This window comes from Eufriesea mexicana, unplaced genomic scaffold (assembly GCF_001483705.2).
Source record: "Eufriesea mexicana isolate 0111107269 unplaced genomic scaffold, ASM148370v2 scaffold953, whole genome shotgun sequence".
NCBI classification, from domain to species: domain Eukaryota; kingdom Metazoa; phylum Arthropoda; class Insecta; order Hymenoptera; family Apidae; genus Eufriesea; species Eufriesea mexicana.
This window is the reverse complement of record NW_016909094.1, coordinates 98637-114909: the sequence shown is the minus strand read 5'-3', so window position 1 is coordinate 114909 and position 16273 is coordinate 98637. Positions and strand designations below refer to the sequence as shown.

Sequence of the window (16273 nt, the reverse complement as noted above, 5' to 3'; positions counted from 1 at the left end):
TTATAGAACACCGTCAATTGCGTGTAAAACTCCATTTGTTGCTGGTATATTATGTGTTACAACATGTGCTTCGTTCACTCGTACTCGACCTGGAACAGCATAGAAAATAATTTAAATTTTTTTAAATTACAAAATATCTTTTCTGGAATGTAATTTCATAATGATAATAGTTATTAAACGGAAAACAACTAATCTGATAGCTATAACAATAACGTGTTTTTGTTTTTTCTAGATTGCCAAATAAATTTTGGTAAGAAAAACTTATTACTTATTTAACTTTAATTAGTTAAAAGTTTTTACAATACAATTTAACAACTCGAACATTTTTAAATATTGTTTTATATGCATTTAACATAGTGTTCCTTATTCTTATGTTTATAATATAATACTACTATTTGCTATTTAACTTATTGTGATTTGTCATATTTGTTATATTTATAAGTATTAAAATTTTTTAAATAAGAATTTCTATGATTTCTGCTTTATAATATTGAGTTTAAAAATAGTTTTGAATATTGTGAATATACGAAAGTTATTTATACATTACTTGTATTTAAAATTTGTCTCTATAAACGCATAAATACATAATATTTTATATGATTTAATATTTGAAAAAGTTTGTTACACAAGTGAAATTTTTGTTTTATTTCTGAAAATTTTGATTTTATACATGACATATTTTATTTAATAGTGTAAAAATAAGAAAACCATTTTAAATCATAAAGGGGGAGCAGTTAGTGTGAAAAAATAAATTACATTCATTCTATATCTACATTGTCCTAATGACACGTCATGACGCGTCACGGCGCGAAAGGGAGTGTTTAATTACAAAGTGGGGAAATCACTGCTTAACGAGCAAATAGGTTATTAGGACACCGATTTTTCAAGATTTGCGTGCTAGATGGTAATTTTTACGAAAAGGAAATTCCTCGAACTTTTCCAGCTTATAAAATTATCATTCAACGAGTATCTTTCTCTAAATTAACATAACCTTGTACCGGTCATCAATAATTCAGTCTTGTCATCAACACTTCAACAGGTAACATTTTGTTTAAAAAAATAGATATTTATTGGAAGAAAAATATACAATGTTTTTTAGTTTATAATTAGAAAATTATGAATTAATAACAGTAACAGCATATCTTTGTGTTTCAATGAAAATTTGATATATCCATAAGGAGAAATGTTGATTGTAATCTAAGTAATAGTTGCGCATACATGATAATTTAGAATAGAATAGAATATTCTTTTTTTTTATTTTTGTTCTAGAATATTCTTTTTTTTTTATATTTTTATATCAATACAACTTGTTACTCGATTTATCTTTTGCTTACCTCCATTTTTGTGAATATGAACAGGCGATTGAGGACGAAGAGTATCTTTTTGCAAATAGTACCTCATTCCCGCTGTGTACAAAGACGAAGGAATCACATGTCTCGAAATAATTGTTTTCGCAGCTTCTGGGCCGTCTTCTTCCGTCCAAACAGGTGCTCCTCCGTCTTTCGAGGTGGATTCGAAAGCGGAGTCCATTGGAGCGAAAATGGTGAAAGTTTTAGGTCCTGCAAAGGTTATTTCCGCATTAATAACAATTAATAATTTGAATTTCAAACAACTTCTTAACCTGATCATTTTTATCACTAAAAAATATAACGCATTTATACATTATTATGCAATAATTTGTATGAATTATTTTGTTACAGAATATAGTAAAACTTCGATAATTGTTAACAACTTATTGCAGAAGATAATACAAAAAAAGGTTACAGTTAATAAGAACTTTTAATTGTTATAATAATTTTTATAATGTTTTTATGAAAATAATTGTTTGAATATAATATGTATAAATACAGTTTTAAAGGTATTTTATAGATATGCTTACTTGATTATTCATTACTATTCAATCAGTTCAATCAGTAATCATTGTTCTAGAGCAATCATTGTCAAATTTTGTAGAGTTCTATTTAGCAAAATTTTTTATCTGTTCTAGTTAACATTTTTTTTTAAATCATAGTATCTTCTTTTTCTTTCTCTAAATATTATTCGTATGTGTTAAAGATATATATGTTCGAATTTTTGAATTCTCTAATTTGAAACTTTTACGATTAAAAATATAAATAATTCTGTAAAGTAATGGTGAAAAATATACTTTTTATAATATTTTATTCCGAAATAATAATCTAAATAATAATCTAATAATCTAAATAAATAAGATAAAAGTAATTGATTTAAGATAAAAAATTTCATCTATTTTGAAACCTACAATTTTAATAAGTTTTAACTTTGAAATAAGATTTACTTGAATTACCCGATAAAGTTTCTTGAAGTCCAGAGATGTAAAGCATTTTTAGGAAAGTAGTGAACCTTCTTTCGCGATCAGCCTGCAATGTTTGCACTAAATCGCCAACCGGAAGTGGAAACATCACCCTGTCCACGGCGTGGGCAATGCCCTGAGGTATCTCAATATCACGTTTATTCGATGCTACTTTTGCACCATTTATTGTTGTCACCTGTTTGTAAAAACAAATAATAATGTAAAAATGTTAACGTCATTTTTCGTTTAGGACGAATGTCATTTAACTTGATTCATATAAATATAACAATTACAATAATATCAATATGATATTAATTAAAATGAAATAAAATTTAAATGAAATTAGATCTTTTTGTTGAGATTGTATTAATTAGTGTATTTTGTTTAACTATGAATCGGTTCATTACTCAGATATCTGAAAAATTGTACCATCACAGTATTTTCTTAATAAATAAAATAAATTTTATAGCACATTCAAGTAAATAATAACATTTAAATATAAGAAAATCGATTTACATACTTTTATCAGTGCTTACTAATTATTTAAAATGTCTAATGTCTTTTAAATCGAATATATAAAACGTAAGTAAAGATAAATTTTATTTCATATGAATTTATAATTATTTTTTCCTTTGTCTAAAATAAATTTCTTTTTCAGCTTAAAATCTATTGATAAATATTTATTTTTAAACATTGAATTAATTTTCAAAATACGTTTCGAAATCTGTTTATATAAAAAAGAAATTTATGTCATATATTTATTTCATAATTTATTACTTATGAAATAAATATATACACAATTACAATAAATAATAAATAAATCTCTTCATTCATACTAAATAGTTTCTATATTTTGGCTTAAGAAAGAATTCGTGTGATTTCATCTTTGAAGTACGCACTATGTCATACATTATTTACGAGTGAATGGAATGTTTCCATCGTTTTCTAGAAGGTCGACAAACTAGATCAACGTGAAACGATCGATCGATAAAAGTGATGAATATACAGTGCTGGTTATGACTCATTGATCCAAAAATGTTCGAGGTTAGATGGAAATAAATTCTTGTTAAGGTCAACGAGATTGTTAACATACAATTCGAAATTATGAGGTCTATATAATCTAAGGGACGTACTTTTATGTCATTCCATTCGTGGTCGTGCATTGCGTATTCATTCACTCTTAATTGCGTTCCAGCTAAGCTAACGCCAGTCATTTCATCTTGCAAGGAATCGATCCTGAAAGCTCCTGGTATCACGTGATGTAGCAGAAGCTGTAATTTAATTATACGAATTAATATAGTTTATCTACTCGATTATTGTAAAGTAGCTTGCAATTTTGATTAAAATACAAGAGATACTAATAATTAGTAAAATATTTATAGTAAAATATTTACTCTAATATAAATTATACATTAATTCAGTAAAAGTGGATTGATTTTTAATTTCATGCAAGAATAGAGATGTTTTTCTACTCTTTTAATCATCTTTAAATCATCATTACTTTAAGATGACTAATTTAACCAATTGACATTCTCAATAGATAACTCTTTTTGATTAATCAAGTTAATATCTACAGTGGGTAAAAGAAGTATTGGCACACTATATTGCAAGAGTTTAATTCAGTCGTTGATTTCACTTGCTTAAAGTGATACACTGTTAAATGAAACTCTGTGTATGTTTACCATAACAGATTATATATAAAACAATTATTTTTACGTAATATCACCCTAAACAATTGAATTTTCAATGATTTTTTCGCTTGTATCCAATATAATTTTGCAATAGTATAACAATAAAATTTTATTACACAAAAAACGTTTAATTTTTGATGCTCTATAATTCTAATGTGAAAAAAATTTTAACAGAAATTATATTCAGAGTATTAAAAAATATTGGAACTTTGGGATCTATTTGGCTCCCTTAAAAGGATTTCCTATCCATAAAAAAATAACTTCATGTGAAATTTATTATGTTCTTAATGTACGTACTTACATAAACGTTCATTGAAATCGAAACTTTCTGATTATATAAATTTTCTTGTAATATAGTGTGTCAATATCTTTTTTATGTACTGCATATGTCATAACCTAAATTTATCAAAATATTTAAATTAATAATAAATAATAAACAAAATAATAATATCTGAAATTAAGAGTACGTTTACCTGTATTTTTTTTCTAAGAATTATATTAATTTTTTATATACTATCTTATAAATTTTACTATCTTATAAATTAACAAATATTTTATTATCGATATCGTTGACATACCCCGCTAAGGAGTCGTGGATTATCTCGGAATTTTTGCTCTGCTTTTTCCGGACCACCAAGCTGCACCAATAACGTTCTAAAGGCTTTGTCTGTCGGGACGAATATTGTGTATGGACCTGTAATATTATAATCGAATTAATTCTTTCTGTCATAACGTTGAATTATGTTCGTACCACAGCTAGTGTTTTGGTAAATTTTCAAATTTCTAGATTCTAAAAATAATTTAAAGTTTAAAAAGAGATTTTTATAGGTTTATAAAAATTTGTAAACATTAAAAGAGATTTGGAAGGTTGAAGAAGTTTGGAACATTTAAAAGAAAATTTTTAGTTAACTATATTAATTACCTAGTTCATCTGTATCTGAGTATTTAGGGGAAAGTACTAAATTTTTTCAAATACTAAATTTATATTTTTCAGTGAAAAACTTGTAAGAAGGTTATATTTGATATTTGATTATGCGTTGATTCATGGCGTCAAATAATTAAATTCTAACACTTTTATTATAGCAACTAATCTACGTTTATTAACGTGGTTCCGTTATTTTTAATTTAAATATCAAACAAAATTTAAAACATGGTATTCATTGCCAGTTTCAAATTTTCAAAGAATATTTTATATTTACCGAGATACTAATGATATTGTGACAATTTCTTTTTTTATTTATTACAATAATTACATCCTTTTTGTTTTTCGAATCATTTATGAAAGTCAATCTTTTAATGCCGTAAATAGTTCGTAATGAAAAATTACATTTATATTGTTATAGACTTTTAATTGTCTATATAGCGTATGATATCAATTTCAATAAGAAATTGTGGTAAAGATGTATGAATTACGTCTGTATTTGTTCTGATAGTAAAGGATGCCAATATGAAAATGTACTGTTCACATAATAAAACGTTCGAATAGTAGTATATAATATACGTTTCAATATTAGAATTCGTCCGATATTGGAATTGGCAGTTCGACTGTTCTATGTAATGCATTTGACATGATTTTATAGATTCTTTTTGTAAGATGCTGTTCACGTATATGCATATATACATTTATGCGCGATATCGTGCGTTTATTCGCATCTTCGCGCAATCTCGCGCCACCTTGTGGCGTACGACGTAACGTGTTTGTTCTGGATCCGACGTAAGGTGTCACGAGAGGTAACGCATCTTTCTTAACTGCGAGGATAATTTTTATCCGGTCATTTCTCGTGTCACGTGAAAGGACACCGTTACGCTTCTTTGCTTTTTTAATCGACGGAAGTGCACGGTTTTCCCGTTTGGCTAACACGCCGATAATTGGATCTGGTTGTTGCACGATCTCTGACGCGTTTCTCCGCTGCCTATTTTCACAATCATTTTTAATTGCTTCAGAAGTGGCTGGGCATCGTCCGACTGTCTAGATTAACAGTTACGCAACGTATCCGTGTAATTCAACGTTCTCACCGTCAATGTTAACGGAATGGGAACACGTTTTCTTGTAATTAGAACATTAATTGTCGATCAAAGATCGTTAGGACAAATTGAAAGTGTTCGGTCTATAATTACTTGGTTTAAGTTTTTTGATCACTCTATTGAACTAAATTGACTTTTAATGAGCTTTTTAATTCCAAATTAGTTATAATTGTAATATCGTGGTGTCCAATGATCATTATAATTCGATATTACATATACGAATTCGATAAGCAAAACTAAAATCTAAGATACCTTTTTTGTGATTAAATCAAGTTCTGTACAATATCTTGTAATTTAAAAAAAAAAAAGATTTATTAATGTTCTGAGAAATATGTTTAAATTTTTTTTTTTTTAAGAAATTAATGAACTATACCTAGTTTAGTAATTATACATAGTATTAACTAAACTAGTAACTTTTTACTAATTTTGTCAGTATTAAAATTTTCATATATTTTATATTCTTTCTATTTTATTGTACTATACTATAAAAATTTATATTTTTTATATCTCACCTATCTTTTAGCTATAATAAAATTATTAAAATTTCATTATTTGAAACTATCAATCACCAGTATATTCGTATAACTTTCTTGCGAGTGTAAATTTAGAAAATGTACCGTAAAAGCTGTTAGAAGTATGAATAGCATTTGAAGAAGCTTATGTAAATGTTAGGTTAGAAGTTAGTACAGAAATCAATGCTGATTTCTAATATTCAAGATTAATGATCTATTGGTGGATAAGTTGAATGTGAAATAACTGGTGAATTATAATGTACTTGAATGTAATGTATTACGGTAATTACAATTATTAATTACTTCTAATGAATTTCGTATCACGAGGAAAATTAGATCCCACTTATGTTTATCACTTTTATATAATATTAAATAAATTTATTCGTAAAAATAAGATTTTTTGAATATAAATGATAAATCGTTAGATAAAAGCAAATTGAATCAAAGTATAAAATTTTACTCTTTCCTTGAAGTTATCTTTCATAGATTATCACACTTATAAATATTCAAACGGTTTCCTCAAGCAGGAAAACGTTATTACAGACGCTTTGGTAATTAAAGCATTCAAAGCATTCGTTAATTGGAAAACATTAGTAGTTCTAAAAATATAAATGAATAACATTATATTTTATTGATAGTATCATAATATATAGTGTAATAAAATATATTTAAATTTCGATTAGTCTTTCCAACGAATCTAATACTTAATAGAAATCTATCAAAAACATTATAGTTAATCATAATATTTTATAATTTTATTTTTTCATTTTTAGTAATTCTATAATAGTTTTAATAGTCTGTCAATGAAAGGAAATTATTAATTTAATTTTAGTCATATTTTGTTTTCTTTTGATAGACATTAGGTTAAGAGCTTAAATATTTTTATTTTTAGATGCTACAATTTTGTGAACGCATCGTAAATTTTAATAAATAAATAAATTTCGATAAGCTAGTGACATTTATGAAATATATATAAAATATATAATATGTTTATGAATAATATCTATAAAACATATGAAACCAAAATTATATAAAGTTTATTCTTTGATAAATAGTAATTATAATAAAAATTACTAATATAAAAGAATATATATTTAAAATAATCATTTTACGAATCCGAATTGATATATGTACGTATATAATAATTTTTATATATATATTTAACATTAATTCAAATATGATAAATTAAAATTATTACCATTAATTAAAGCTCAAATTCAAATGCGTAAATTAAAACCCGCGAAATTTTGAGATACATTTTGTTAAAATATTTGTTAATATACTTGTTAATAATATCTAACGTACATATTTAAAATGCGATAAGTAATGAACGTGAAATAACTTATTGTTAGTACCAAATTCAATGCAATATTGCACATTTGTATTATAAAGATAAAAACAAAATGGTCGTCTCTACGCCAATGAATAAAATGAATTAAACTTTCTGTCCATGGATTCTTCAGCATCGCATTGTTCTCATTCGTAATCGATTCTTCAATAGATCGAATTACATAATTATTACTGGACCTATCAAGGTACCGTAATAACGAGCACAGTAATTTATTTTTGAATTACAGACGGTAAGGATATATAAACATTTTTGATCGAATCAATAAGTTATATAGGTCAATTAACGTTGTAAGATGCAATTAAGCTAGCTTTTGTAATTTAAAGATTCGTATAACGAGAAAACGACCATCATTGTTCTTGTGACGAGACATCTGTGTCGAAACATTCAAGCAATCCGTGAGAACATTTTTCTAATGAATGTTGCATAGCTAAATTGGACGTCAAGAAGAAGCAAAATAGTTGTACAAAGAATAAAACTTTGTATTTATGGCAGTAACCTTACTAAGCTGATACACATAAAATATCATATTTGTATATATTAATAAATCAACAGAAATTTCTGGAGTTTAGTTATAGTTTGATTTTAATTTAACTTCAATTTACAGTAGCTCATGAAAGTATTCGAATAACTTGTGTCCTGATCATTCAATAAATAAAATACACACATTTGATTCTAATTTTCAAAATAATACTTTATCTGATGTAAGATAAAAGTGTTGAGAAAATGCAGGTAAAATTAGACAAAAATTTGATAAACATTGAAGAATTCATAAAACATTGAATGTGGACACACCTTTCACGAAATTGTCAAATTTCGATTGCTTGATTTTGTATTCATATATTATAAATATATTGTAATTTAATATTAGTTTACGTTAATACTTGATCAACTACTCTCTTGCAATAATTGTAATATGTTCCTTAGTTTCATGCATCTGCATTCAATATTCTATAAATTTTCTATTAATCGTTGTATTTTTGTATAACTTGCGCTATTGATTCCCAAGACTTATGTTTTCTTAGGTAGAGTATTATTTTCAAAGTTTGACTTTGACAACGTGTATTCGTTAAACATTTAGAACTTATGTTATCAAAATACTGCCGTAAGCAACTGCATATATATAATTTAACGAAAAAGTTAACGAATTTTCAACAGCACCTTTTTTGGTATCCGTTGTTTGAAAACCAGGTTTCTTTTTCATATATAAATACGTCTAGTTATTAAGTCAAAGAATAAAGTCTTGACGTCAATTGCTATCCATATAGTAATAGATACCAAAATCTTTGAAAATACTGCCTAAATCTTCAGAACTCTTTCCAGTCCTAAAACTGAGAACATGTTCATCTGAAATATTCGAATTCTCAAAAATAGCTGATGTTTCGTTCACTATCTTTAGCAGTAGGATTTTACTCTAATAAAACATTTATCTACTCACCAGTTTCGTTCAACACGTTATCCAGACCTGACTGTCTTAAATATTTAGCCATTGCAAATAATCCTTCCCTTCTGAGCAATGTGGTCAAACTCTCCTGTATTTGGCTCTTCGTGGAAGGCGATTCTAAAGATGGGGAAATTGTAGGTCGTTCGAAGGTGTCCTGGTAGATGATATTATCGTTATGTAAGGTAGTCGATGGCCTCGTGGTGGTCGAGATTGTACTGAGGGTCGGTGAAGTTTCACCGGGTGGTCTGACGGTGAAATGAATGTAAGAATTGGTCGAATGTTGTGAGAAAGTCGTCGGTACCGGCGCTGATGTTGTCGTAATGATTTCATTGACCGGAGCCATGGTTGGGATGAAATGACTTCTTGTTACGCTTGGATATTTTGCAGTCACGCGACTATCTTGATCCAAGGAACTCAATTTAGGGGTGGTGTTCACAGACCCTAGTGAATTGAATACGTGACTGGTGACGCTGGATGCTGAAGACACATACTTGTCTGTCGTTGACACGGAATTTGGAGAAATTGTCACATGAGGGAAGTATTCCGTTGGTCTGCAATAAAAATATGTTGCTTTCATTAATAGAGCGTACATCATAATTCATAAAGTTTGCATCAATAGAATTTTTATATAATTCCATTATGTAATATTTAAGTAAGAAAGTTAAGAATAGATTTTATGGACTGTTAAGCATGAACATTCTTAATGATTTTTATTATTATTAAGATTCTTGTATTCAATTCATGCTAAAATTTTCGGTTAAGCTATTTGATAGGTATGACTGTTGATATCAATATAATTTAGATATGAATACATTATCATAAGATATTTCACGATACTGCTGTATTTCTTGGATTCAAAAGACGCATTTTCTAAAATAATTAATCGTTTAAATGTAACATATTCTTATTCTTTATCATGTAAGTTGTTTTACACAATATGATGCATTACGTGTATTTGCCGGGAAACCTCACGGAAGACTTCCTTGATTAATTACTGCTTTCTGTTGATAAGAATCATTCATTTATATTTTTGTATTGATTCTAATCTATTATTGCAAATATTTTGAAAGCTACCTTATACAAAAGGAAAAGTTTTCAGAATGTTATCAAAGATCAAAGGAGGCATGGTAAGATGCAGGCAGGATGTTGTTAGTTGGAGATGTTAAGATCAGGCGAGAGTCATTTACATATTTTTAAATGGATTGATATATTTTCCAATGCCTCATAATGCAACTTCTCAGTCCTTATAAAAAAATATTCACCTATTTACCTAAAAGAAGAAAACAACAGTTTAGAAAATATTTAAATCTAAGTATTGTTAGTTAATTAATTCTTTTTTGAGGGCTTCATGAAGCTCTGTCACCTACCTTTCGGTATACCTTGATGAAATGGAAGTAGATCTCGGGGTAGTAGATCTAGGACTAGTAGATCCAAGACCCTGAGTCGACGTCGCTCCGCTCTGCCTTGTCGAGATTGAATTTGGGTCCAAACTGGATGCGTAATTCTGAAGCGAGGGCACAGTGGTCGGATTCGAAGAACTTGGTGGAAGCTTCAATTCTCCCTTCTTAATCTTCTCTACGATAGATTCCACTTCACTTCCCTCTTTATCCGCGTTTCCTTTCACGCCTTGCACCTTGTAACTGCCATCGGGTTGCTCCTCCAGCACTACAAAAGTCACTTTCTTTGCAGGCAGACTCTGAATCGGTGCTTTTCCAATTTCCTCCAACTTTCCATCGCTCTTCTGTCTAATGACTTCAAAGTCTGCTCCAGGAGGAAGCACACCTTTTGTCAATTCCTCGAGAATAGCCTTCGGTGGTTTAATAGTCGTAGTCGAAGTAGTTAAAGCCAAGGTAGACGTAGTCAGAGTTGATCCATCGGTGGGTACGATGGATGTTAAGCTGCTTGAAGAATCGACCAACTGAATCTTCTTTCCGTTAGGCAACACGATATCTCGTGCACTGACATTTCTGATATCGTCATCTACCGACTGAGCCAAAGCCAGTTTCAACTGCTTTAGTAGAATATCCCTTTCCGAGCCTAAAGAGGCAGATCTGGTCCTCGGAGTAGAATTTTTTGGTGTTACTGGCTTTTCTGTCTGATATATGACCTTGATCTGAGGCTTTGGCTTACCTTGTTGAACGAACTGATTCTGTTGCTCCTGAATCAAACTTAACAGGTTCTCTGGGATGTTCGAAACTGTTACTTTTTCTTGATATGTTCTGGGAGAAACAGACGTGATAACAGTTGGTCTACTGGTTGTCGTGGTTCTTACGGTTGTTGTGGATGGTATCGGCGTCGTGGTAGAATACTTTTTCTGATGAGTAGCTATCGCCTTTAAAAACAAATCTGTTTCCGATGGAGTGATTTTTCTCGCAGTTGGCAGTGATACGAGAACAGGAGATGTTGTGGTGCTTATAGCTACGGTGCTTGGGGAAGTGACAGAAATTGGTAGTGAAGTGGTCGACGTGAGTTTTTGCAACTGTTGAAGTCTCAGAAGTTCTTGTTGCCTTCGTAATTCCTGTTGTTCCAGTAGTAATTGCTGTCTCTGTTTTTGTACCAGTTCCAACTCGCGTTGCTTTTCCAGATATTCCTGCAACTGTAATGTTTGTCGGTCACTGAACAGCGGTTGCGATAGATCCTGCTGGAGATTCTGGAACTGGCTATTAGTATTCTGATACTGTTGTTCGAATTCTTGCTGCTTGGCAGGTTGAGCCTGGAATTGAGTTTGAGCGTTCAGATAATTTGGATTGCCGAGTTGTTGCGCTATCTTTTGTTGCTGTTCTTGTATTAGCTGTTGCACCTGTTGCTGTTGTTGCAGTAGTTGCTGAATTTGTTGCTGTTTCGTGCGATCCACTTTATATTTAGACAAGGGCGAATAAGATGTGCCTGTTTGTGGCTTGGAAGTGACTTGATCGAAGTTTGAGAAGGATCCTCGAGAACTGGACGAATCTTGGGGTCGTCGAAACCGTTGCTGGTGTTGCTGTACGTCGCTCAGTATTTGGGCCTGTTGGGAGGCCGATAGACGAGGTCGTGGATCATGTGGCGAACGACCCTAAACAAAATTACACTTTTGTTAAACTGTTTGTCTATATTAATATATATAAATATAGACACATATATATGTTAATATACATATTATATTTTAAGATTATATATTAAAGATTATTTAATATTTTATGTACATATTACGTAACATAATATATATATATATATATATATATATATTGAATATATGTATATAGTACTATAACTAATACACAGGGCGACTCAGAAACAGTAGTACAACTGGGATAGGGGTGATTCTACATGCAGAAACGAATCGAACAAAAAGAATAAAATTTTTTAATTCGAAGCTTCGCCTTCGAGAAAATCGACTTTGAATATCCATCGACTAGGGTAGTATACTGATGGTCCATCCACTTTAGCCAAAGTTAAGTGCACGCGTACTCGGTGAACATTCAAAGTCGATTTTCTCGAAAACGAAGCTTCGAATAAAAAAATTTTCATTTTCACTTCATTTTCGATTTGTCTTTTCACGTAGAATCACCTCTTTCCCGGTTGTATTACCAATACTGATGTATCGATGGTTTATTCATCTAAGCCATAGTTAAGTGCACGCATCATCCCCCCTCCCGGTTGTACTACCGTTTCTGGGACACCCTATATATTATATAACATAATACATATAATATATAATTAACATATATAATACATAATATATTGTAAGAATAAAACATATACAGATGATACAGATAATTAATTAAAAAAATATTCTAAATAATTGTTTAATATAATAATATAATGGAAATTTTTTATTTTGTTAAAGTTGGTAAAATTTATATAACTTGAGACTTTCAACAAAAATTATTTGATAAAGCTTCAAAATTAATGCTTTTTGAAGTTAAAGTTTTAAATTATTATTTTGAAAATTAACTCGGAATTCGTAAAAAACACTAATTTTTCGAATTTATATTTTATACGGAAGCTTAATGTTTAAATAACTATTTTAAACGAAGTCTAAGTTTATTTAATGTTTTAAACAATTTTCACTATCAAAATATATTTTATTATTTTCGAATTATTTTTTGCGGTATTAATCAATATTTCCATGTTTTCTAAAGTAATAATGAAATATAGAATATCCCGTTATTTTTACATTGTATAAAGTACTTTTCTGTACTTTTACAAATTTGAAAGAATTTTATTGCATAATTGTTACATAATTTTACGATGATTTGCAAACTAGTTGTTTCCTGAATGTTCGAAATATAAATAATTAGTTTCGAAAGTACAGTTAATATTGTTCGTACTTCAACAATTTTTCTTCGTGAAAAGATAACATTACAAACTGAGGATTTAGTCTTCTTGCGATAGAAAGTGTGTAGTTACTAAAGAGTGTTTTGTTTCGTACATAAATTACGTTCTGTATAATTTTCCAATGTTCATTATGTAATTCCGATTGTAATATATATGTATGTATATGTACACGTGATTTATGTGTATGCAAACGTGATTTATGGATATCTACACAGAAATTTACATTGTGCAATATAATGTAAGAACTTTAATTAAACAATTTCATTGAAATTTATATTTTAGTTGTAGTATCTTAATTATTGAATTTTTATCTTTGTAAAATATATATTTTTTAAAAATAAATTTAATAGTATTAACTTCCTTGAATTTGGATGTATTTTTATTTGAAGGTTCTGAAAATTTTATACGCAAGAATTAAAATAATTACAAAATTTATAACTGATATAAATTTACCTTTATGTTATATATTTAAATGATCATAATTGCAGATCATATTAAAGTTATCTACAAGCATCTTTACATTAAATTTAACAGTGGTACCAATTCTTTGTAAATAAAATTTTTTACTTTATGCTTCTTTATATGAAATACAATTATTTATTAATACTTTTATCTTTATATAAAAAGAGGAAATAAAAAGAGGAAAGAGTAAAAGGTAAGGAAAGAAGAAAAAGGACAAAGAGACTGAAGGAAGGGAAAAAGAAAACCAAAGAAAAACAAAAGAATAGAGAAAAGAAAGGAAATAGAAAGAAGAAAATTTTATCATAAACTTATCCATACAATATACGAACAGCGACAGTTGAATTTTGACTGGTTTATTTACGATGGACACCAAAGGTTACGAAAATTGTTCTAATCTCAAAATAAAGATTTAATATAAAAAATATTGTTCTTACATTTATACCACGAAACTGATTCTAACTCTAATTCGACACAGAAAAACACTTACCTATATTACATTTCAACAGCTAACCTCTCATCTTTTATTTACCATTAGTATTTCTCATATGCAAAAATATTCCAACATAAATCCTACTTTTTTCCAGTTAATACAGTTTTTCCAACACAACACAATCATCTCTCCCATTCAACAATGAAACAAAACTATTTATCATGTTATCACGTTTAACAGGTTCACGAACGAAAATAAGACGAATGTGCGAGGAAGTTCATAATTACAGAACAAATAATAATTCATCTCGGTCACACATTTAATCATCGATATTTACTGATTCGGTAATTATTTACAAGAGAATTCAGTATGTATTCGTAGCGATTAATTATCGGCTTTGTTCATAAAAGAAAGAAAGAGAGTCCGATGCAATTAAGATCGCGATAATTAACCGAGGCATTGTTCTAGACTCCCTTCTCCATGTCAAGTTGTACGAGGCTGTGAGACAATCTCCTCGATGTCTCGAGAAAGTATAACTCGTCGTGGTTTTCATTTCGCAGCGTCCTCGCGTAATAACTCGTTCGACGATCTCGAATTTAAATTGGAATCTCTTATACCATCTCACAATCGGTACGCAGCCACACTGTTTCAGGTTCTTTCCGTCATGTCGCTTCGTTACCTTTCTCTTTAAACCGTAACTCTATGCTTATAGCAGTCGCAGTCACGTATCGAAAAGAATACTTCGCGGGAAAGATACGCAGAAAAATATGTATTACATAGATAGTCAATTGTTATGTGAATATGGATATACCTATTATATGAATTGTACAATATTATTCTGATGGAAAAATGATAGGTTACCTCCGTTTTACCGAAAATCATTATAAATGTACATATATAAAATGTTGACACGTGTCATTATTTTATAACCTTTTTCCTGTTTTATTTTACTCGTATATTTATAAATTACAGGACAACAAGTATTGCTAAATATGATTCGAAATATTATTTTCATTAGAGTGTAATATAATATATAATTATACGATGAGAATATTAGAATGAAGTATAAAATATAAGGTATGTATCTGCAAGCGAATATGAACAATTTGAATACTGTTTTAGATGAAGCTGTTTCTGCCCTGTGTTGCAATTTCAACTCTCGCAATGTTCTTTCGTCGAAGATGTCGATCTTTATCATTCTGTTCAGTATGTATTTATGCAATGCTGAATACTTGTTTCCTGTTGTTAGATATGTTGTTCTAATAAAGAGTAATTTCTGATGCATATAAATGACACTATATAAGAATGTAATAAATTTCATAGAAATAATCATTATCATCATTATAAATCATTATAAATAATCATTATAAAAGTTTGTTTTCTCCAAAATTTGTTTTTCTGTTTACAATATTCGGAATTCATTAAGGCAAATACATTCTATATTAGGATTTTTAAAAAATGCAAACACAGATAGAAAAAAAAACAAAATTGATTTCATTTGTTACAGATATGATGCTCGACAATTAAACAATTTCTAAAGAAACGATCACGCAAAAATTAAATTATCCATAATTAAATGAGTAAATAAAGTAATAAAATAAATGTATAAATAAAGGAAATATATTTTTTTATATTAAAGTATTTCATATCATTCGCAGATAAATACAAGTAAAATACATTCAATTAATTATAGTACAATTAATACTTAGCAATTTAATATTCGACAATTAGAT

General features: G+C 28.9%; 1 protein-coding gene across 1 annotated transcript in view; it reads right to left on the bottom strand.

Annotated features, from left to right (window-relative positions):
* LOC108547209 (uncharacterized) overlaps positions 1-16273 on the bottom strand; it is a 60248-nt gene continuing 43975 nt past the window's right edge. The window contains exons 2-8 of the mRNA XM_017899619.1: positions 10699-12383; positions 9326-9882; positions 4581-4696; positions 3445-3582; positions 2306-2507; positions 1335-1559; positions 1-89 (exon numbers count right to left, since the gene is read on the bottom strand). Coding sequence (XP_017755108.1) covers positions 1-89; positions 1335-1559; positions 2306-2507; positions 3445-3582; positions 4581-4696; positions 9326-9882; positions 10699-12383 — 3012 coding nt within the window. The remainder of the gene's footprint in view (positions 90-1334; positions 1560-2305; positions 2508-3444; positions 3583-4580; positions 4697-9325; positions 9883-10698; positions 12384-16273) is intronic.